This window comes from Rattus rattus, chromosome 1 (genome assembly GCF_011064425.1).
Source record: "Rattus rattus isolate New Zealand chromosome 1, Rrattus_CSIRO_v1, whole genome shotgun sequence".
Classification (NCBI taxonomy): domain Eukaryota; kingdom Metazoa; phylum Chordata; class Mammalia; order Rodentia; family Muridae; genus Rattus; species Rattus rattus.
In genome coordinates this window covers 23,071,446-23,096,346 of record NC_046154.1, presented here as the reverse complement: position 1 = coordinate 23,096,346, position 24,901 = coordinate 23,071,446, and the positions used below count along the sequence as shown (strand labels likewise).

At 53.0% G+C, this 24,901-nt stretch overlaps 1 protein-coding gene across 2 annotated transcripts in view; it reads left to right on the top strand.

Annotated features, from left to right (window-relative positions):
• Positions 1-483: 483 nt before the first annotated feature.
• Positions 484-24,901, top strand: part of Runx3 (RUNX family transcription factor 3) — a 57,682-nt gene continuing 33,264 nt past the window's right edge. For both annotated transcript variants that reach the window (XM_032896290.1, XM_032896298.1), the window contains exon 1: positions 484-582. In XM_032896290.1, the coding sequence (XP_032752181.1) occupies positions 525-582 (58 nt within the window). In that variant the 5' untranslated portion in view covers positions 484-524. The remainder of the gene's footprint in view (positions 583-24,901) is intronic.

Genomic DNA, 24,901 nt, shown 5'->3' with positions numbered 1-24,901 from the left:
CCCCCGCCACAGCCTGGGCTCTGTGGAGGGCGAGCCTGGTTCATTCATTCATTCATCCGGGCTGCTGAGTCTGGTCTCGCTGCCGCAGCCCTGGGCTCCTCCGCCCTGGCTGCTCTGAGCCCCTTCCCACCATTTAATGATACTCTGCACATAGCGCTGCTGAGAATTTGTGGCTAGACATTCCTGTGGGACTGGGAGGCCAAATTCTTGGGTACAAACCGAAACTTTCTTTCCTTGGAGATTTTCTTCTCTCTCGCCCACAGATAACTCTCGCGTTCTTTCCCCCATTTTTTTTCTTTCTTTCTTTTTCCCCTTTTTTTTTTCTTTTTTGTAGCAACAGGAGGAGGAAAAAAAAAAAAAGAAACCAAACTTTAAAAAAAAAAAAAGGCAACACCTCCCCTCCCTTTTTTTTTTATTTCTGAAAGCAACTTGAAAAAAAATATATAACAAAACAGCAGCCAACCAAGCGGGTCCAAACCCGACCCCCTGAGGCCAACGAGTCCTTGCCTCTGTCAGCGTGGGATATGGCCTCCAACAGCATCTTCGATTCCTTCCCCAACTACACGCCAACCTTCATACGAGGTGAGTGTTGACGGTGGGCCTCTGCTTGGCTTTTCCTGGTGGGGAGCTGTGGCGTTCTCAGACTGGCCGCCTCAGGGGCTAGCCTCTGAGAACTTAAGGAGGGAGGGGTTGGTGGCCTCCGTGGTCTCCTGGTATGAGCATCGTGGTGTGACTTTGACTCTTGGCTGGTCGAGTGTGACAGTGGCGGTGGCTACCTATAGACCTCAGAGGGTTCTGGGATGGGGAGAGCAAAAGGCAAGAGAGCCGCCCTCCGGTTCCTGTCTCCCCCACAGGGCACCAGGGAGAATCTACCCAGACCAGGGCTCAGACAGACAGAGATCAGAGGTATCGGGGAGGCCCAGGGCTGCGTGCCCCCAGCATTCTCTGTGCACCTCCCAGGACAGTGGAGACAAAGGGTGAAGAAAGGACCCACAGGCCTCTATGGGAATCTGCTCAACGCCGGCGGATACTGTGGGAGACCCTGTCCCTGGAAAGTCTGACGTATTGGCCACAGAGGAAGGTGTTTGGGGGTGGCTTTTGTCTTTATTCATGGCACGGAAGGATCTGGAATTCTGGGATGTATCCCCCTGTAAGGATAGGGACAAGATGTCTGATGTGGAGCCTCTGAACCCCAGAGAGACCTGCCCTGCCTTTGGCCTTTGAGGTATGCTGGCTTCTCATACCTCAGCTACTCTCCTGACCCTTAGCCAGAGCCCACGGGGCTGTCACCTAAGATTAGGGCACCCCAGTCCCCAAGTTTCAGCCACACAGCTGTGCCAGCCTCAACAAATGACCCAATACAGATCACTCACATCTCTCCCTCCGATGCGTTCCCTCTAGCTGTGGTGTTCTGTCGTCTGGGCTGTGCAGACAGCATTGCTTTGAGCCGTTCAGAAGACTAGCTCCTCTAGACTAGAAGAATAGTCTAGAATTCTAGCGTTGGGAGACAGTGCCTTTTTTTGAGTGGAAGTGGCCAGAGATGATACAGAGGTGGCCCACTGTGACCATGGCAGTGTTCAGCACTTGATTCTCGAGGGTTTGGGACACTTTCGGGTCTGTGTGGCAAGAACTTGTCTAAAAATCAGGTGCATCTCTTTCCCGATGACCTGGGAAGCCTGGGGCAGGTTGTACGGTTGGTTAGATTGTGATTGAGCCAAGAGAGCTGGGATGCTCCCTCCGAACCTGGCTGTGGCTGGTGATGAATGGTTGCCCCGGGTCCGGTAACTGCCAGCCATTGCTGTTCTACTACGTACACACCCTTTGTAGTCTTCGGTATTGGTTAAAGGCAATCGCTCTGCAAGAAAGTAAGAGTTTATTAAAAAAAAAAAAAAAACACTTGCTCTCCGTGAGCAAGATGGAGAAGTTGGACTTAAAACAAAGGAACCTTAGAAGACAGGGCTGGCGCCGGCTGCCTTAGATGGGGGTCCTGACACAAAGGCCTAGAGGTTGGAGGCAGGAGGACAAAGAAAAGACCATAGCAGCTCTTGCCCAAGAAGAAAGAGGTCACTTGGCAGAGTGGCTGGTCCCCGGTCAGCAGGTGTGGAAGGTACCTAGGAAGCTGGGGTCACCCCGAAGCCTGGAGACCCCAAAGAGATCTCTGCCCTTGTCTCGTATCTCCCTCCTTGCTCAGCTCCCTAATTCACAACCCCCTCAGCTCCAGCCTCAGGATCCCCTGTAGTCACACACCATCCTGGACTCTCAGAAAACCGGGAACTCCCCAAACTGCACTCTTAAAGACAAAACGTATTCAAAAGGATTGTGGAGGGCCCCGGAGCTTGGGGAACAGTTTCCAACATATTAAGGCCAGTTTGTGAACTGTGACCTCGGGCCTCTCTGGAGACACCCCAGTGACAGCAGCCCTCCCTGGGGATCGAAAATTCAGTGTACCTGGAGGTGGGGGGAATGCTGACGATGGATATAAAGGGTCATCTGCCATGACCCTTCGGAGAACTAACACAACCTGTGGTTTCCGGCAGTGACACCATCATGGTGGAAAAAAGAGGCTGAACGTTGTTTCAATGTTGCTAACAGAGGGAAAATTGTCATTGTTTCCAGCCAGGGTCATGGACCCTGGATTTCTGCTCAGGTCATGAACTCCAGCGCCATTGCGTTCACACACACTGGCTATCAGGATCCTCCACCTTGGGAGTGTTGCAGTAGGGAGCCCCTGTCTCTGCTCTCTCACAGCCTCTCCACTTCCCCTGTCCTGCCTCCTCCAAACGCCGACCCTCCTCGCTCCCTCAGCAAGGCCCTCAGTCCCACTCCTAGAGAGCTTGACAAAGCCATGTTCCAGCTTCCCGTCTCAGGCTGTGGAAGCAGAGTGTGTTGGGTTTGGGTCTGGAAATTCACCCAAGCTAACTTGGGTGGTGCTGGCAGAAGACCCAGTCCTCTGCCAGTCACCAATGCCCATGCGCTGTGTGACTCCAAGCAAGACTCTTAATGTCTCTGAGTACCATTCTTTCATTATAAAAGAGGACATGTGACTTAGAGTTGGTGCTCTGAGGACAGGCTGACCCCAAGCCCTGTGTGTCCCTGTCCCCACCCAGGGTGGGTCCCTCGCATTGTCGGGGAACCCTGAGTCCCCCAGACCAGAAGAGAATAACTTCATGTCTGTTTTCTCTGGTGTCTATCTCTCCATGCCCTCCCTGCCCCTGGGTATCAATGCTCAACTGGCATGTGGAGCCTCTGGGAGCAACAAGGGACAGACAACTGGGCTGTCTCACAGTCAGACAGGGCTTGTGTGGAACCTTCCAGAAGCTACCCAGGCCCCCCCCCCTTCAGGCTTTCTCATTCCTAGAATCAGGTCCTTCACTGAGCCTAGGATACCCTATGCTTTTCCTTGGAGGAAAAAACCCCACCCTGTGACAGAGGCCAAGGAGAGAATGGAGGGTCCAAGAGACCATCCTAGGCTCTGTCAGGGGCCAGCAACCCTAGGCCTTTCATGGCACTAAGGCACCTCCAAGCTGCAGGTACCTGGCATTGCTCCTACACAGGCAGAGTGTGTCTGCCAAACACACAGGCGACAAGATGTGCCTTTGGGGTGGGGGTTGGGATCTGAGGAAGTGGGTAGCTCTGTTTGCTGTAGGTTTGGGGGCTCCCTACACAGAGATGGCTTCGGCTTGCCAATTCGGCCGTTCCACAGAAGCTCAGACTCCGGAGCTGGACTTTCCCATTGAAGCCTACATGGGGCCTCTCCTAGCTCACACAGGGAGGTCCTTTCGCCATCCCGTGCCTCGGTTTCCCCTTCTGTAGGAGATGGTGGCATCACCAATCTTCTGGGGTTACGGACGAGACCAGATGAGCAGAGGGCCCCGCTCAGAGGCTGGGGTCTATGGACAGCTCAGACCCTGACTCTTAGACATCAGGGAGAGATGGGAACTGGACGCACAGGTGTGGGCATATCCGGGTGCTGACAACATGGGGTCGGGTGCTGACATGTCTAGCCTAAATTGCCTGACTTGGATGGCACCAAATAGGGAGAAAGCAGGAGAGGTCTGTGTCCTTTCCGAAGCTTTAGCCTATACCCAGTTACAGGAAGGTTTGGGGGATTTAGCCCCCAATATCCCAAAGCCCAAGGAATCCCCCAGTGACAGCCCGCCCTGGTGGTTGCTCATCCTGGGCATTTGACCCTGCGGCCTCCTCCTCCACTGAGCCTGGCGGGAGATGAGTGACCGCCAGTCTTTCCCCACCCACCATGGCGCCGTGTCTACCAGGCCTCTTTGATGGCGGCTCTTGAGGCCTCCCTACAGACCAGCTCCTCAAACCGCCCTGTCTGCCTCACCCCAACCCCAGGCTGGAGAGAAGTTCCTAGTAGCCCCTCACTGCCCACAGGGTCTGGGTGTGTGTGAGCTGGCCCCACACAGTGGGACTGTGTGTCCAGGCCTCATCCGCACCCACTACGGCCAACCGGCGGCCCCTGGCGGCCCAGCAGGTCAGATACTGGGCCCATTGATGGCAGGGCCTTGAGGTGACCACATCAAAGCTGAGTCTTGCTTGGTTACCTGAAGGGGAGGGACCTGAAAACATGACCTTCCAGGAGACTCTGAGACAAGGAAAGAGTAATGACTAAGAAGAAAGTCTAGCATCTGGCGGACCTGGCCTTCTGAGAGGTGGGGAGACAACCCTGGACTTGGGGTTCAGCACAACATCCAGAGCTCTGCCACTTAACCCCGGCTCCTAGGAACCTGCCTTTAGCAGGCTCTCTTTTTAAATTTTTTTAAAATGTAAAAGTTTTTAAATTCATTAGTTTTTTTTTAAATCGATGGATGGGTATATTATATTTGGAGCGTTTTCGTCCACGTCTCCCTCCCTCTCTCTGCTTGCCCCTCCCCGTCCACTTGCCCCCCTGGGCAGTTTCACTTCTACCTTCTTGTCATATTTACATACATGATTTTAGGTACCTATATAAAATCTAGGACCCACAAATGAGGGAAAACATACTACTCATATTTCTTATATTTAATTTGTGTGATTGTGACTGCTCCATTTTCCTGCATGTGATGGGTCCACATTCTTCTTTAAGAATGAATATATATATTGTATACACACACACACACACACACACACACACACACACACACAAGCACACATGTGCACATACACTTTCCTTTGTCTTCTATTGTGGCTCTGGGATTCCTTTGAGTGACCGCCCAGGAGTAGTATAACTGGATCCTGTGAAAATTCTGCCTGTAGGGTTGCTTGTTTGTTTGTTGTTTGAGATGGGGTCTTGTTCAGCAGTCATGGCTGACCTGGGACTCGCTATGTAAATAAGGTTGGCTTCAAACCAAAGAAATCCGCCCGCCTCTGCCTCCAAAATCCCGGGAGCGAAGGTGTGCACCACCACACCCAGCTGTTTCCAGTTTCTTGAAAACCTTCTAATGGACTTGCACTGAGGCAAGATTAGCTTAGCAATACAAACGGGCTCCCCTTTGCCTCCCCAGCACTTGCTGTTGCTGGTTTTCTTGATGCCCGCCATTCTGACTGGGGCAAAATGCACGCAGTGTGGTTTTGAGTGTCTTTCGCCGGGGAAGCTGGTTTTTCATAAGTCCGTTTGCATTTCATCTTTGGAGAGCCGTCTGCTCACTTTGTGTTTGTATGTTCTAGATACTAACTCGTCAGGCACAGAGCGAGCAACACGATCTGCCATTCTATAAGCTGTTCTTGCACATTTCACCCCCTTTGCTTTACAGAGTCTTTTCATCTCATGGGGTCCTATTGGTCAATTGGCCTTCATTGCCTGAACCAGAAGTCCACTCAGAAAGGAGGCAACCTGTATCTGGAAGTGTTTGCCTCGCTTTTTCTTCCAACAGAGTCAGAGTCAAAGGTCTGACATTAAGAGCTTTGACCCAAGGCTACAGAGATAGCTCAGAGGTTAAAAGCACTGGCTGCTCTTCCAGACAGCACAGGTTTGAGTCCCAGTGTGCACACAGCGGCTCACGACCATCTAAAATTCCAGTTCCAGGGTGACTAGCGTCCTCTTCTGACGTCCACGGCACTGCATGCATGAGGTGCACATACATGGCTGCAGACAAACCTTCACACATAAGATAAAAGTAAATAAACCCTCAAAAAATTTCTTTGACCCATTTGGAGTTCTTCCTATGAAGGGTGGGGCTAAACACTTCTCTTAGTTCTCCATCCTGGGGGAAGCCAATCTTCCTAGCATTGTCTGTTGAAGATGTTACTGTTAATACAGTATTACAGTATGCATTTTTGACATCTCTGTCAAAACTCACAGGGCTGTAGCTGCATGGGTCACACTTGTCCCTCTGCTCTAACTGCTTGATGTACATGTCTGGTTTTGTGACATCTGAAGACCTGTGCTTAGTGAGTCGTGTGTGTGTGTGTGTGTGTGTGTGTGTGTGTGTGTGTGTGTGTCTGTGTGTCTGTGTGTCTTGTGTCTGTGTGTCTGTGTGTCTGTGTGTGTGTGTTAAACCTAGAGCCTTAGGCATTCTAGGTAAGTGTGCTATTTCTAAGCTATGTTCCCAGCCCAGCCTTCACCTCCATTACCCACTCACCAGGAGTCTCTCCAAAATGATCTTCAACAGACCAGGGCCTTGGAGCTCTAAGTCTCAGTTCCCAGAGTCAGTGTCAGGATTTCTTGAGTCATTTCCAGAGCAGGGAAGGAGGGAGGGAAAGAGGGAGGAAAGGCTTCAGAACCTGGATGTCCTGTCTGGGCTCCAACACAGGCCTTGAAGCAGCAGCTCCTGGGGAAGGGCCCTGGGCACTACTCATGCTGGAGCGGAGGGACAGGGCAGGATGAACCATCCTGCCTTCAGAAGTCAGGACAAGAACTGAGACTGACAACTCAGTAACCAGTCATTGTGGTGGAGGAGACCACACCTCCTTATTCCTTAGATGAGGAAAAGAGCTCCAAGGAGAGACTTGGGTTTGTGAAAGGTTGGGTTCGGCTCCAGGGGAACCAGTGTGAGGGAGTTGCCGGCCCCCTTATACAGGGCTCATGGCTTGAAGCTACTTAGCAACTAACGACTGGGGCATGTTAATCTGTTCAGGCTTCCTCGAGCCTCAGTTTTACCCGTTGTATAGAGGGGGTTGGGGCTGGGAATATGACTCAATTGGTAGGGTGCTTGCTTCCTGAGCATGGGGTCTGGGTTCGATTCTCAGCACTGCATCAAGCCAAGCGTGCCTGTGAGTCTTAGCACTCGGGACACGGAGAAAGGAGGATCGGGCATTGAAGGTCATCCTTCCCCTCTAACGGCAAGTTCAAAGTCAGCCTGAGCTATTTAAGACTGTCTTAAAAAATGAGAGAGAGAAAGAGAGACAGAGACAGACCGTGAAAGGAGGAAAGAGAAGGGGAGAGAGGGAGAATGACAGAGACAGAGTCAGATAAAGAGAGACAGACAAAGACAGACAGACTAGTAGAGTCAGACAAAGTGGAAGAGACAGACAGACAGACAGGCGGGGAGGCAGGCAGACAGAGAAAGAGAGAGAGATAGGAACTAACAGGAATGTCAAAGAGGACATTTGACCCATTGTATAGAGGGGTTTGGGGCTGGAAATGTGGTTTAACCCCCCAAAGCCCCGTGCACAGCACAGGCTTAGCGTGTATGCCACACAGGCTGGCCTCCTGTCTGAAGCCCCCAGGGTGCTCACGGTCTCCAGCGTATGGCTCCTGCCTCCCCAGTGCTGGAGAGAGCTGGGCAGGTGACTCGGAAAGGCTGCAGGGCCCTTTGCACACAGAGCCTGGGGAGGAGGACACGGCACACGACTTAGCTGTATATATACTCGGCCATTCCCACATCTTTGCTCTGCATCCCGGAGAGAACTGTGCGCCTCTCTGTGCTTGTTCTCTCTGTAAAATGGAGGGAATGGGCAGCATTCACTGAAGGCCTAGGGATAGGATGACGTTAGTACAGAGCCCGACACGACCAAGCCCTTCATCGACACCACAAACTATTACGGTTCCATACTCTTCTTCTTCCAATAAACGGGGGAGGCGAAGGCTCTGAGCTGATAGAAGGTAGGAGCCGTGCCTCTCTCCTCAAGACCCAGTCTCAAGGCCACCCCTTTCAAGAGCCTCCTTTCCCAGGAATTGGGGTGCCTGCTGTCATCGTTCCCACTCTTGAAGCGTCGAAAGAGAGTTTCAGGGAGTGGATGTGGGCTCCCGGGTGACATTCGGTGTCCCTTGCTGTGGTGGGGGTGTGGGAGGTGTGGGTTGGGGAGGGGGGGAGCTGAGGGGTGGTGACTGAGGGCGGGATAAGCGGGCACTGCTGTTCCATGTGGGTTTCCATGCCCTCTTTACTTCCCCTCGGCTGGCTGGTTTTTCTCTGAACGCCAAGCCAGAGCTCTCCCAGCCTATGGGTGCTGGCGGCTCAGAGGGTTAGGTTCCTCTTTGGGGTTTTCTTTTAAGTCTGGGAAAGGCATTTTTGGCACAAGGCTCAGACTTGCGTGTGGGCGGAGAGGAGAGATGTGTATAAGTTACAATTTGCGAGGTTGCCACGGTCAGTACCACCCACCCAAACACCTCCCAGAGGGGGCTCCACGGGGGCCTTGACTCCTGCCAGGTTCCAGTGGCATGAGACTGTAATTGGTGAACCCACCTTGTCTCCCACCTGAACATCTGTCGGGCAACATCTGGCCCCTTTTCATCTGCCAAGAAGAGGGAGTGGTTAATGTGAGAGGCAGCAGATGTTGGGGGGATGGCTCGAAAACCCCAAAGGAAAGGGAAGAAGGTGAAGGGAGGGGGGAGAGGACAGGAGGGCTTCCTTTAACGCCCCAAACCCACCTCATGTAGGGTGCTGGTAGCTGCCCAAGAACTGCACCTTGAAGGATATCCTCTAGGTCTCCTTCAGGTGCTAGCCCTGTTGGCCCAGCTCTGGAGGCCTTAGGGACCGGCTGAGAAGTAGCTTCGATCCAGATCCAAGATGTCTTAGGAAGAATTACAGGTCCTGAGAGTGCGGGGTGGAGCAGAGTTCCTCATGGGTTAGTGAGGCCCACAACATCTTCCTGGCCCTGTTCTCTATGTGAAGCCAAGTCCCTTGGGCAGAGAAAAGGAAGCCACACAAGGCCATCTCCGGGCAAAAACTAAAGGAAATAAAATGTCAGCTGCAGCTCCCGCTACTGGAAGCGGGCAGAGCCGTAGGAGCCCAGAGGCTTTATGGGAAGTTCTCAACATGGAGCCTATGTTACTTATAGATGTAGGAAGAAAAACCTGCCTTGTGTTTCCAAAGAAAGAAAGCAGAAGAGAAACTTTGGCCTCCCAGGAGCCAGGGATGAAAGACACCACTCTCTGTGCCTGTCCTCACGACTCCCTGCCTGCTTTTCCGCCATGACTCTGGCCTGTTGGCTAGTGAAGGCAGGATCTCCCCTGACCTCCTTAGAGCCTTGCATAGATCAGATGCTCAGGCTGTGAGGCCTGGGCCCTGCAGCTCCCTGGAGACGTACTCTGCTTTTCCCCAATGTCCCTTTCTCCTCTTTGGGGGGTATTCGACCTTCCTAACGCTGTGACTTTCATACGGTTCTTCATGCTGCCGTGACCCCCCCGGCCATAGAATTATTTTGATACTACTTCCTAACTGATATTCTGCTACTGTGATGAATCATAATGTAAATTATCTGATACGCGACCCCTAAGGGGGGGCGTCACCCACAGGTTGAGAACAGCTGGCCTACTGCACATAAACATGCAGGAGTGAACACAGCAGGCAACTGTATTTGTCCCCCTGGGGCTAACACACACACACACACACACACACACACACACACACACACACACACACACACAAGCACACACAAACACGTACCCACAAGGTTTACAGACGGGAGAAGCGAGGCCCAGAAGGGAGGCAGTTCTGAGAGCCTGCTACAACCCCACTTAGATCTCCCACTGCCCTGACTCAGCCTCCCAGGACCTCTCTAGAGGCCGATGAGCACATCGAGTCTCTATTGTAGTGGAGTGAGCCTCATGAGTGACTTCCCAGTGCCCCCAGACGTTGAGAGTTGGTGAGGCCTCCTCGCAGCAAAACCAAAGGAAAAAGTAAGGGAGGCGAGAGCTGCCCCTGCTGACCACTTCCTGTGGGCCCGGCACTATGGTGGTTCTGTGGGAGTCAGGTCCTATTTCTACTTAGCCACTCTGAGAATCCACACCATGTCACGGTTGGCCAAATCGAGGCTTAGCAAGAGGTCAGTGCCTAGTAAATGTCAAGGTCTGTGTGACACGAAAGTCACCTCCGACCTGGACCATGTCTCCTCTCCCTTGCGGCCCAGATGCACTGTGGCCACAGAACGCCTCCTGGTCATTCCCAACCCTATTCATTGTGAGACATTCGCAATGTTCCTGAGGAAGGGGGAGTCTGAACCAGATCCACAACAGGCAGATCTGGGAGGGTAACGGGGGCTGTTGGACTGTGCGGAGTAAACGGAATGAAAAGGTCACGTGGAGGAGTTCCTGGAGATGCGAGCTTGTGTGTCCCATGGAGAAGATGCAAGAGAGGAACAAGGAAGGAGACAGCAGGCCATGAAGGTTGGACATGGCTTCAAGGCAGGTGGAGTCTGGGCAGAGGGTGGCCGTGGTGGCTACCCCACATCCCGTGACACACAGGCAGCTCCCTGAAATAGGTCTGTGCAGATGTGCACGGTGAAGATACGTTCCCGAGTGTGTGTGAGTGCGTACGCGTGGTGAGACCACAGGGCTCCCAAGCTGCTCGCACCCCTATTTTTATCCCTTTCTAGACACACAGCCAGAGAGCCAAAGCTCACTGCCTCTCAGACACGTAGACTGTGCCAGGGGCGACCGAGTCTGTGGTCTGTCCAGGACAAGGGCAGAAACTCCAACCAGCCAGAATGAGACCCAGCTCAGGGACACCCAGGGACAGACAGTGATGTTTTCAGGACACGGTGCAAAGTGAAGATGCAGGGCACACGTTCAAGATTTATTACGTGTTTCAGGATTGAGATGTAGAAATGGCCCAGTAACCGAATACTTGCTACAGAAGCATAAGGATCCGAGTTTGGATCCCCAGAACCCTCGGAAAGTCAGGCACACTTGTGCACATCTGGAAGGCCAAAGCCTCTACAGCTGGGAGGCAGAGAGAAGAAATACTGGGGCTCACAGGCCCCCTAGCCTGGCCCACACAGCAGAACGAGATATCTGTGTCAAACTAGGTGGTCAAGGACCAATGCCCTAGGTTATCCTCTGCACACACATTGTCACACACACACTGCACACGCCATGCCACAACAACACATACACACTACACACACACCTCATACTACACACACACCTCATACACTGCACACACTTACACACACACACCCCACACACCTCACACACCCCACACACTCATACACACACACACCTCATACACACCACACACACACCCTCACACACCGCACACACACTTACACACACACCCATACTACACACACCCATACACACCACACACACACACCCCACACCACACACACTTATACACTACACACACATCTCATACTACACACACACCTCACACCGCACACACTTACACACACACACACACCTCACATACCACACACACACACAAAGCACATACACACCACATACTACACACACACCTCACACACCGCACACACATACACACACACACACACACACACACACACACACACACACACACACGAGGGTGCAGGGGGATTTTCAGGACAGCCATTCATGGTGGCACGGGTCTATAACCCCACACTCTGAAAGCACAGGCAGGAAGATCAAGATTTCAAAGCAAGCCTGAACTACCTAAAACCCTATCTGAAAACAACAGACACCGAGAACAGGAGAGATGGCTTAATGGTTAAGAGAGTACACTGCTCTTTCCACAGGACCTGAGTTCAAGTCCCACCACCCACCTCAGGAGATTCACGTTTTCCCGGAATGGCAACTCAGACAATTCAGCACCTCTGGCCTCTGCAGACACCTCTACTCACTTGCAGACACACACACACACACACACACACACACACACACACACACACACATACACACACACACACACACACACACACACACATCATTTAAAACTATGTTTTAAATAAAAAACAGACAGCAACACAATTTCAGAGCAGACTCCAGAACACAAAGCCAGGGCTGGAGGCCCTCTTTTCGAGGGACCCTGGGCCTGAGAAACCTGGCTGCCTCCACTTCCCTGTGGCTGCCACAGCCTCCTGGTCTGCACGTGATTGGTGAAGGAACGGGCTGAGGAAACAGAGCCTGTTAGGTGAGCATGAGACCCTTAGCCCGGATTCCCAGACCCCACAGAAGAGCTGGACCCTGACAACCTGTAATCCCAGCACCGGGGTAGAGGAGACAGGGGGATTCCTGGGACAGTCTAATCAACTGGCCAGCTCCAGAGTCACTGGGAGAGCCTGTCTCAGAGACTAAGGTGGTTTATGACCATACCACCCGGGATGTACTCCATCTTGTATCATCCCAAAAGCTAAGCAGGGTCAGGCCCGGTCAGTACTTGAATGGCAGAGACGAAGGCAGAAGGTGATTCAGATGCAGTGGTGACTTCTGGCCACCACTGGCATGCACACACACGTATGCACATAAACATGTGCACGCGCACACACAGAGACACGCACATACACACAGAGGTATGAGACTATGGTGAGAGCAAGCACCACAGATTTCAGAGCCAGTGACAGCATCTGGGCAAAAGTCCAGCCAACCCCTACCCCATAGCATTTCCAGTCACAAAACACCTACGAAACCCAGAGTTTAAAAGCAAGCGGCAGACCTAGTACAAAAGCATCATCACTCGGTGTATTTCCTTCTAGAATGCTCCATGGGGTGGTTTCCCACCATGTGTGAGGCCGCACGGAGAGTACCCCAGAACCTTGGGAACACTGTTGGCAGTCATCATGCCCACAGGATGAGAAGAATCCTGTCTCAGGGTCATGCGGGTGAGAGTGTTCTGTGGCTGCTCACCCACTCATGACCACTGTTGCATACAAACACGGAACACTCCATACACAGCCTGGTGTGACCAAGACACTGGATGTTTATCATTCATTCATTCATTCATTCATTCATTCATTCGCATGTTTGTCGTTGGGGTTCTGAGAATTGAACCCAGGGCCTCATAAATGCTGGGCAGGCTACCACTGAGCTACAGCCCCAGTCTCCTTTCTGCTTTTTATTTTAAAACAGGCTGGCCTTGTGAACTCCGTCTGTATGTATATATAGCCCAGGCTGGCCTTGTGAATTCAGTCTGTGTGTATATATAGTCCAGGCTAGCCTTGTGAACCCTTCTGTATTTAGAGCCCAGGCTGGCCTTGAATTTTTTTAACCTTTTTGCCTCAGCCTCCCGAGTACCTGGGATGCCTGTGTCGTGAGGACAGCTTCATATTATTTATTTGAATTATGTGTAGGTGTGTGAGTCTCTGAGTGTGTGCACAGACGTGTGAGTCTGGGTGTGAACGTGTGCACAGGTATGTGACGGAGTCTGCGTGTGTGAGCTGGAGTTCCAGGCAGCTGGGAGCTGCCCGTCATAGGTGCTGGGAACAGAATTTGGATCCCCTGGAGGAGCAGCACGAGTTCTTAAGCACTGAGGCATCTCTCCAGCCCCCTATTAATTCCGTTTTAACCATTCTTCTAAAAAGCATGCCCAACTGCTTCCTGTGTTCTCTCAGACCATGGGCGGTCTCATTCACCATGCGTTTACAGTGGGCAGAGTCAGACCGTGGAGGAGGGATGGGAGGACCATGAATGATGTTTGTAAGTAGGGACCACTCTTCCCTTACCGTGAGCTGCTGTGCCGTGAAGCTCTAACTCCTGTCTTGTCTCCTAGAGACAAGGAGATGAACGTGGGGTGTCCCTGTGTGTTCTCAGCACAGGTATCGGGTCTTGCACACAGCGACAGAGGGCTCACAGTCCGAAAGATGGCAGATGTTGTAGCATACAGGGTTGTGTCAGAGCATTGGTTTGCTATCAAGCACGGTCTTTAGAAGGCTCACCCTGGCCAACCTTGGGGCAGGCTGTTTGAGGGGAAGCCGTGATGTCTCCCCATGACACCAGCACCAGCCCAGGAATTGCAGGGAGCCCAGGAGAAAGTACAAAAGCAAAGTTCAGAAATCCACTCGGTGGTTCTGAAGTTGTTAGGGTCAAGCCTGGCTCCTGGCGGCTGTAACAAGCCAGGCTCGGCCACGCGCCCTCAGTAGACCAGTTAAAGAGAAGAGTAATAAAAAAAGAGAGAGAGACTTACTTAGTGAGGTCACATTAAGAAGGGGAACAAAGAACCAATGTCCACCTTCAGGTCCTGACAGGAGGTTTCAGTTTAAATAGAGAACAAGGGGGCGTGGCTAAGTCAGGTCAAGGTGTGGGGTGTGGTCCCGCCCATCTCCTGCCCATCACCATCTGGCTTCCGGTATCTCTAGCTAGGAGATTGGTCGAGTCCTCAGACTATGAAAATCTGTTTCTCTTTGGTCTGGCCCCAGGCTTCAGCCTTTTCCTTCTCTTGGCCTTAGACTCCAGGGGACAATCCTGTTTCTGAGAGGGACATCGGGATCTCTTTAGAGCACACTCATTCCTGCCAAGACAGCTGCAAATTGACTCTCTAGAAAACATGGTCGATCGTGGCTCGGCTTTTAAATAGTCACAGGATTCAGGTCCTGAGTGAATTTTGTGCCTTTGCTCAGTGACGCCTATTAAGAGATGCTAGTATGGGGCTGGAGAGATGGCTCAGAGGTTAATGCTCTTCCAGAGGTCCTGAGTTCAATCTCCAGCAACCACACGGTGGCTCACAACCATCTGTAATGAGATCCAATGCCCTCTTCTGGTGTGTCTGAAGACAGCTACAATGTACTTACATATAGTAAATAAATAAATCTTTAAAAAAAAGAGAGAGAGAGAGAGAAATGCTAGTATGAAGCCCACTTAATAAAGAGGCTAAGACCCAAAGAGATTGTTCCACCCTGAGACCACCCAGCCTGGGTTCAAATCCAGGCAGCTGGCCTGGGAGCATTCACACCTCACCACAACAGAAATTTGGGCTTCCCTACACGAAGGAATACTCTTTGGCTCCCACAGGCTCCCATGAGCACTGGTCACGTGATTCCAAAAACTCTAGAGAGGAAGAAGAATGTTGGTGGGGTGAGGGTTGGGGGTGGGAGACATTTTGTTGCCTGAGGAATGGGTCTGAGGGCCCAGAGGACGAGGTCATGGACCTTGGCTGTGAACTCTCAGAAGGTGATGGACAAAAGTGGGAAACTGAGGCACCGAGAGAGGGCCTTCAGTCAGAGTGAGCTTGGTTGGACGCTACTTGAGGGGCCTGCAGACTCCTTCAGATCTCCGTGCAACCCCAGGTCCACACCACACCAGCCCCCTGCCTGGGGTGTGGGCGGGGAAAGGAGAGGAGCGGAAGGACGTGGCGACATGGGGGGGTTCTGTGGTCAGTCCCCTGAGCCAACTCTGCACACCAGCCATGGACAGCCCAAGCTCGATGAGGCCCCAGTGGCCTTCCCAGCCTGTCCAGACCTGAGGGCACCTGGAGCTCAGGGACGTGGCCTAGAGTAGCAGGTCTGGTTGACAGGAGGTGCCACCCCTCCTGCTCTGCCTGAGTAGACAATGGGGCTGGTAATAAAGCCTTTTGCCCTTGACTTTGAGCTGTGGCATGGGAGGGAAACTTCTAAGAGGCCTGGTAAGCAAGAGTAGTGGGAGGGTAGCTTCATCAGCGACTGGGGCTGAGGTTGAAGACGGTGGCACCAGGACAAGGAACCAAGCTAGGATCATGACAGGGGCCTGGTTTGTGTGCATCCAGGGTTTCGTGTGGGAGACGTGTGTGTCTTTCTCACAGCACATACCACACAGAGTGGGATCCGAGGGCAGGTCTGACAGAGGCCCGGCTGCAATTCAGCCTAGGTGAATTCACACTCATGTTCACCAATCCCTAGTTTCCTCTCAGCTCTGACGTCTGCCCCAGGGGCTGTACCCAACCATCTTTGACTCGATATTGATCACTGCACCCGGCGAGAACAGCACCCACCTCAAGGTTGTCAGTGGCAACAGAGACAAGGCTGAGCTCCACAGAGGCCCCGTAAGGGATGTGGAGCCTGGTGACTAACTTAGCCGCTGTTGTACTATAGAGCCCAGCCCCGTCCCTGGGACGTCCCCACCCCCCCACACACACCGTTCTCTCAGGGGATGAGATCTTGGGGCTTTGACTTTTTTGGTCATTTGTCTGTATTTCCCCGTTTCTCACTTGTGATTCGTGTCCCAGTGTGGGTAGGATGGCAGCTCAATTAAAGCTTTTTATTAACGCCATTGTTTAAACAGACAATAAATACGAGAGGCCAACCAAGGCAATTCCCCCAGCAAACATCCCCCACATCCAGCTGCCCCAGGCTCACAGCACAGAGCTGGCAGCCCTCCCGTCTTCCAAGCAGTTCCAAGGTACACCCCTACCTTTTGTGGAACTGTCCCTCCCCAAACCCTTCCCGTCTGGGTCTTCCTTTGTACTAGATCAGCACAGCAGCCAGAGTTTGACCCATAGCTACCCCATGCCCTGTGTGATGAGCCCTCGGCCTTGGGTGTTGGGCCCTGTGCCCACTTTCTGTGTGATGCGTATGCACACAGCCTCATAGAGGTAAGGTCACTGCAGTCACATCGGCAGCCAGGCCTGCCACAGTAGGCACAACCAACTAGGGATCCCAGAGAGGCTATGGAGAAGCTGTGGCGGGGGAGTGTGGGGGAGCAGTGCTAGACCTGCTTCTCTTAACAGGAAACCTCTTAGAGACCCCTGGCTTCTGTCTAAAACCATAAACACGGGTGTGATGGGCAGGGACGGGGTGGGGGGGAGGTGCCTGAGAGTCAAGAGGGCTACAGAGAAGCTGGCACCCTACTGGGCTTCGAGCTCCTCAGCCCTCACACAGGGGGACACCATGGACCTCTGGCCGCCACAGCCTCCTGTGCCAGAGCTGGGAAGCCTCTCAGGAGTGTGGTGAAATCCACAGGTCTCTGGGGTGGTGAGGGGAAGACATGCAAATAGAAAGTGTCCCCAGGGTCCTGGGCAACCCCAGAGCTCATTTCTGGCCTCTTCTTCCTGTGAAGCAGCCTAAAAAAGAGTTTATATCACCAGGCAGGGCGAATGCTTTGCCTCGAGGTGAGGGGTGGGGGGCCTCCCGGCACAGCAGGGATGAGGCCTATGAGTACACAGGCCTGGAGAAGGGGACTCCAGGCTACCTCGCCTGCTGTCAGGCCAAAGCTTCCCAGCAAAGATAAGACTGTGGCCACTGACAGCTAGCTGCAGGTGTCACAGAGCATCCCCTCAGCTACCCAGACCACAAGGCCCCGGTCCCTCAGCTCTCTGTGACAGCACCAGCAGCCTGTGGTGGAAAATCAGCTCTACATGGGCCTCAGCAAATTCTCTGCGGGTTAGGCCCAGACATGGTGTTTCTGTGTTCTGTGCCGTGGGGCAGGAGGTAACCACTCCCCACCTCCAAGAACACAGTTCTCCAGGATCTGATGCTTGGCCAGCTCATGGATTATTAAAAAAGTGAGCTTTGTCTAGCCTGAGGTCACAGTATCCTAAGCCTGGGGTGACCTAGGACTGGGACCTGGGGCTGAGCATCTCAGAGACGGATGACAAGCTTTTGGCATGCCTCGGTGGGTGTTGGGTATTTTTCCACTTGAACAGAATCAGGAGTCGTTGGGTGTGAATGGGCTTTTCTTGGGAAGAACCGTCTTGTCCAGTAGGGACATTGAGGGGACACCTGAGAAACAGGTGGAGGGCTAGAGCACAGGGCACCCATTCCTGGACCAGCCGTCTCAGTCCCAGAATTTGTTCTAAGGGTGGTGGGGTCAGGGATGTGACTGATTCCATGCAAGGGGTGTCCCTCACAATGATGGAAATTCAGGGACACCCTAGACAGCTGGGCTGTTGTCCCAGGGCAATAGGGTGGTGGCCCAATCTGGGGGCCCCAGTTCAGTAGCCTCTAGCTGCTGCTATCATGGAAAGGACTGGATGACAGTGTGTGGAGTCATTTCAAACAGCCTTATAGGAAGATGCAAAGAAGGGCGGGGACGTGGGGGGCAGGGACGTGGGGGCAGGGAGGTGGGGAGTAGGGAGGGAGGCAGTAAGGGAGGTGGGGAGTTGGAGGCATGAGGGAGGCAGTAAGAGCTACACAGGAGGAAGGGTAGCATCTGAAGGGCAGACACCAGCAATGGTTCTGGGTGGCAGAGTTGGGGTGGTTTTAATTTTCTTCTCCATAATTCTATTATTTTCCAATTTTTCCTTAATGAATAGGTATTATTTTCATACCCAGAAAAATATGTGTTTTGTTTTAAGAGACAAGGGAGTGAAGGATTCCCTTCTCCCTCTTGTGGACTCTGAACTCTAAAACCGAGGCCCAGAGTGGGAAAGGCAGACTTCACTCGTTTGCCTGCTCTGCAAAGCTCCAGGAAGCCTCTGTTCCTTTCCAGAGAACTGGAAATGACCCATGTCTGTCCTCAGGGCATCACAATTCTGGAAAGGAAAGGGCCACCAGTAAGTCCTTATAGTTACCAGGACAGGGAGCCAAGGGAGTATTGGAGGTTGTTTCACAAAGAGGGAAAATGACGATGGGGCTTTGGTGTATGAGTAGGAGTTTGGTAGTCATAAAATGAAGACACCTTGGGCTAAAAGAGACTCTGCTGTGAGACGAGAGTAAGGAGGGAGACGGGGGCTGGAGCAGCTCCTCTGAGAGCTTGGAGTTCCCCAGCTCTAACACTCTATGGCTAAGTCTCCTGGGCCTTAGTTTTTGTTCCCTGGAAAATGGGTTAATGACATCACCGGGTCCATTGCCCATGGATCATTAGAGAATGCCCAGAGCTCCTGATGTAGAGATGGTTGGATTTTTGGTTTGTTTTCTGAGACAGGGACTTGCCACATAGCCCCGATTGGCCTACAATTCACCAGGCTGGCCTCAAACTTGCCACAATCCTCTTCCCTTGCTCTCCCAAGGGCCAGACTATTTGCTTTTATTTTCCTGGCCATGGTCTGGAGTGGTCAATGCACTAGAGCGTCCGCCCACTCACTCCACCCATTAGGCGAGCATGCGCTGAGCTACGCTCCGGGTGTATAAGCAGGATTCACCTCAGATGAGGAGGAAAGAATGGGGAGTCATGTAAAACACAGGACACCCAGGCTTCCTGGCTTCAGGTAAACAAGGGAAACATTGCTGCACTGGACACAGGCTTATGGTTATTCCATCTCCTCTGCATGGGAGACTCCAGTCAGAGCAAAGCTCTTGTCTCCCAGGAGACCAGAGCTGCCTGCAGGGCACTGATGTCAGCAGAGGAGCCAGGACCCAGGGCAGTCCTTGCCATTCTCTGGAGTGGCCATGAACCCAGTACGGCCAGAAATCCCTACAGGAATCCGATGAGGGCCAAGGATGGAGTTACACTTTGTTCTGATGCTGCCCTAGTCGCTGGGTCCTGCTCCCGCTCCCCGTCCCATGTCCCACGTCCCTGGCCCCTGGCCTCCAGCCCTCTTCTCATCCAGTGCTGATGAGTCCAGTCTTCTCCCAACGCCAGACCCCTTGCTGTCCCCACAGCCCTCTGATTGTTCTCATCACTACCTCCACACCCACCTGTGTAGCCCAGGCTACTCCCCAAGCCTTAACCTTCATGGCATCCGCGAAGCCCCCTTTGCCCTATAAAATGACTTATCCCCAGATCTTGGGATTAGGATGTAGACATCATTATGATTCTCACTGCAAAGGGGCCTCAGAGAAGGAGGAGGGACCAGGTAGAGTTGAATTGACTTGTGCAGACAGACAGATGGACAGGCAGGCCAGCAGAGGCCCTGAGGCAGAGAGTAGAAGAGACTGGCGGGCTGAAGGCCTCAGTGGATGGACTGGGGCGGTGAGGAACAGCATAGAAAGAGATAAAAACAGAACACAGGAGGGTACAAGACCCACAGAATCCCATCCAGGCCAGTCAGAAAGGGGCAGGCAATCAGTGGCACCCCCAAGCCTCCTTGTGCTCCACTGTCCCCAACTCTGTCCCCAGCACAACCCCATGCTGATAAGTAGCTAGTGACAGCGGTCACTCATGTAGTAGGGTCTGTCAGTGTCACCCTATTTAAGGGAACACCATATTTAACAAGAGGCCACACTCTCCCCAGGCATCACACTAGGAAACCAGCAGCATTTACTGACAACAAGGGCCAGACTTCCTTGCTCTAGTCCCGGATCAGAGAGGATTCTGTGAAGCAGGAGGGATCTGAGTTCGAGGTTTAAAAAGAACTGTGGTGGGCAGGGTAGCTCAGGGGGTAAAGGCGACTGCTGCCAAGTCTGATGACCTCAGTTTGATCCCTGGGTCCTACATGGTGGAAGGAGAGAACCGACTCCCACAAGCTGTCCTCTGACCTCCGCACACGTGCATGCACACACGCAAGTAAATAGATGGAATACAATTTTGTTTTAATTAAGAGAACTTTTCTGTGTGTCCGAAGGAAAGTGTCCATTAAGACTAGTAGTAGGGACTCCCAGGTCCCTGTCACTTCAGCACCTCCTCTGTATACCTGTGTCTCCAGCAAGATGAGCTGGACACAGGGGTATTCCGCCCAAAGTCCTCCCTCCAGTGTGAACCAATTGTCAGTCTCACATCTAAAACCTGGCCCTGGGGCTCTTGGGTTCTTTTGTATGTTTTGAGGGAAGGTCTGGGGTAGTTGAGAATGGCCTTGAACATCTGACCTTTCACTACCCCACCCCACCCCCGCCTCGACTGGGAACCAGTAGTTTATTGGGAGCTGCTGGGAAGTGCACCCAGAGCTTCCTCACCGACTGAACTACATCCGCAGCCCAGAACTAAAACAAAGAACCTCTGACACAGATCCCTTAACACAGGAGAGCAGTGTCCCTGCGTGTAAGTGGGGGTGAGTCCCAAACCTATGTGGCACACAGTGGGAATAGGACAGTAAGGGAACACAATGTCCCACAGCCTTTCTGTAGCCCCTACGTCCCCCTGTCCCGGTCTCCTGACCCTCTCCCGGGGTGTGGCACTGGCTGGCTGTGGGTCTCCAGCCTCCAGACCCTCCTCCCCACTGCCAGCATGCCCTGATTCCCCGTCCTCCCCCACATGCTGGGTGGCAAGGCTTTGCCACAACCACATGAAAAGCCATTTCCCCGGGGTGTCCCCACACCTGGGAAAGCCGGCAGAGCGCCCAGCGCGGCCCCGCCCCGCGGCTGGAACACCGGGCGAGATCAATGCGGCCCGGCGGGGCGTCGCCACCTTGTTCCAATCAGGGCCGGGCGCCTTCCGCTGGGGACCGTGCCCAGCACCAGCCTTGGTCCTCCCAGGCGCAGCCCGTGACCCGCAGGAGCCGCAGCCACCGACTCGGGCCACAAGTAGCTCAGGCAGCGCCACCTGAATCCCTCCTCTCATCTGCCTCAGTTTCCCGGGCTTCCGGGAGCCTGAATCCTCCTCTGGTTCTCAGGACAGACTAGATAAAAGACAGAGGACACCCACCGCCAGACAGGAAGGATGGCAGGAGCCAGCGGGGGAAGGAAGCTGGTGTCCTGTGGTGAGCTTGGCTACCAGCTGCTGGCTCTTTAAATCTTCCCCAACCCTCCGGGCTCAGCCCAAGTCACCTCCTCCAGGAGGCCCTCCCTGATTGCCCTAAGGCATTGGTGGCCACCCCTCAGCGCCAACCTTGGGTCACTCCACATCTGTCTTCACCATCTGTCTCAGCAGTGTCACAAGACACTATCTTTGCAGGTCTCAGTCTTCCCTGCCAGCTGCTATGTCCCTTGCTGTATCCCCAACCCCCACGGCACACTCAGGAAGTGGAAATTAGTACATCCATCTTGTCTCCTTTTTCCTTATCTCTACCTTTCAATGGGAGCACACAGCCCCTGAGTCCAAGACTGCAAGCCTTGGGGACCAGGCTGGGATGAGAACTGGATACTTAAGTCTCTGAGTTTCTGAGAGAAACTCTGGGTCTGAGGATGTTTGGGGACATGTGAACGTTCTGGGCATGCTACACTGTCACCAGTGAGGAACTGGCCCCAGCAACAAATGACAAAGGGCACCGCTGTCAGGAGACCGTGGCCAGGATGGTGGGGCAGGGTTTATAAGCCCACTGCAGCCCAGGGTTAGCTGCCCACATCCACAGAGGCTCCCTCCCCAAAGGCCATAGACACATTGAGAAGGGACAGCCAGTCACTAGGTACACATCACTGCTTAGATTGAGAATAGACCTCCCACGCAGCCTCCCCTCCTCCCCAGTCCTCGCCATTCACCCCTTCCGGCCTTCCATCCCTGGGATCCTCTGTGGAGCCAAGGCCACAGACTTGTCCTGCTTCTGGAGACTGGATTCAGCTGTGACACTCGCTGCTCCCTTGTGAATTTGGACCAAGTCATCGCCTTTACCTCAGCTTCCTCCTGAGAGAAGGGGGTGAAGATAGAAATGCCTAATCCTTAAGGCTTCTGAGACAAGTACTTGATCCGGTCTGCAACCTGATGCATGTTAGGAGCCAGGGTCCACGGGTGGGGGTGGGGTTGGTACACACAACCGGGTGTCAACAGCTAGAGTGCTCCTCCTATCCCAGCCCTACCCTCCCAAGCTGAATTCCCAGGCTGAACTCACTCACTCACTGTCACCTGGGGAGTGAGGCATGGCAGGGCAGGGAGGATTCCTGTTGGGATTTGTGGAGGTTGCCGGGGAGCATGCTCAGTGGACACTGGTTACCTGCTGGGTACCAGGAGATGCCTGTGGGCGAGCCTGCTGCCCTGGGCGAGCCTGCTGCCCTGGGCGAGCCTGCTGCCCTGAGATGGCTCTAAGAACTATCAGGCAATTGGACCGAGAGCCAGGCAGTGAGTTAGGTAAACTGGCAATGCAGGTGAAACAGTTATTTAGCCAAGAATAACAACATACCTGGGGCTGGGACAATAGCTCTGGAGCATGGCAATGTAGATGTGAGCTTTTATTTGCTTGTGCTTTGTTGGGAGTGATTTTTTGTTGTTTTTGTTTTTGCTGTTGTTCTCGTTGTTTCTGAGACAAGGTCTCACCGTGTAGCCATGGTTGGCCTGGAACTCACTCTGTAGACCAGGCTGGCCTCGAACTCACAGAGATCCGCCTGCCTCTGGCTCCTGAGTGCGCACCTAAATGTAGTCTTGTTTTATCTGTGTCCCCCACGGGTGCTGAGGTTTGGAAGACAGAGGAGCTTTAAAGCCCTTTCTATGTATTTACTTATGAACAGGATCTCATGTAGCCCAGGCTGGCCCCAAACTCCATATGTAGCAGAGGGTGACCTTAAGCTCCTGATCTCCCTGCTTCGCCGCTCAAGCGCTGGAATTACAGACACACACCCGTATACTTTGTTTTGTAAGAATGTGCTTTGAGACAGCGCTCGACGACACAGCTCAGGCTGCTCTGGAGTTCACTATGAACACCAGGCTGGTGTTGAACTCACAGAGATTCTCCTGCCTCAGCGTCCCGAGTGCGGGGATTAGAAGCAGTCTTCATCAAACCATGCTTCTACTCTCACAACCCCATGCAGCCATGCTGGTGCAATGGCTGAGGTGGGAAGGAGCTCGTGGCTAAGCCTGCGAGACCTGAGCTTGATCTTGAACTCAGCGTACCCAGCTGCATAACGGATGTGTGCTGTAGACATGTAATATATATTGCTTGCTTTTATAATACTTATTGTAAGGTTTTAAGTAAAGAAGCGCATATAAAAAAGATTTTTGTTGAACAAGGAAAGAGCAGTGATTTAAAAAAAAAAAAAAAAAAAAAGAGCCAGGCCTCTGGGCCCACAGGGGACTTAGCTGCTTAGGTGGCTGAAGTGATGGTCAGAACCCACGGCCCCTCCTACCCTGAGAGCCTCTCTCCAGACACACACCTCCTTACAGGATGGGGACCACCGTCCGGCCTCTGCATATACTGGGCTCTTTCTATGTTCATTTTTAGTATATTTATTTACCTGTGGGCATACACATGTGTCAGCACATGTTTCAGGGTCAGAGGACAACCTGCAGGAACTGGTTTTTTCCTTCTTCCATGTGGATTCCCTCCCGGGACATCGAACTCAGATCTCAAAGGCTTAGCAGCAAGCGCCTCTGAGCCATCGCACCAACATGGCTGCATGGGCTTGTGAGAGCAGAAGCAAGGGAGAAGTAAAGACCGACCCTGGGGGACCTGAGGGAGTGAGGGAGGCCAAGGAGAGGATGGGAGGTGACTTGTCCTCTCCATGGAAAGGGTGAGCAATTGGCCTCAGGGAACGCCAAGGCCACACAGCCTGAGGCAGAGATGGGCCTCCCAGGCCTGAACTCAGCAGGATCATAACGCAGCCTCGGTCTTTCTCTCTCATTTATTCAATAAACCTTTCCCATCAGCTGACTGCCCTGGCCTGGCTTAAGCTCCTGCCCTATCTGTCTAGTGTCCCTGTCCTCCCAGAATGGGGCTCTCTAACTCCATTCTCTTTCTAGAACATTCTCAGCACTTCCTCCCCTTGTGCAGAGCCGGACACTCACTGTCTCAGGTTCCACCTCAGCATCCTGTGGTCACTGCCACAGAGGCTTCTTCTGAAAGGGAGTCAGGCATGGTGGCCCACACCTGAGGTCTCTGGACCCAGGAGGTAGATGCAGGAGGAACAGGAGTTATCCTCAGCAACACAGGGAGTTCAAGGCCAGTTTGGGATATATGAGGTCCTGTCTTGATGATGGTGATGATGGTGGTGGTGATGATGATGGTGATGGTGGTGGTGGTGGTGATGATGGTGATGATAGTGGTGATGGTGATGGTGGTGATGATGGTGATGGTGGTGATGATGGTGATGATGATGGTGGTGGATGATGATGATGGTGATGGTGGTGGTGGTGGTGGTGGTGGGGTGGTGGTGGTGGTGGTGATGGTGGTGGTGGTGGTGG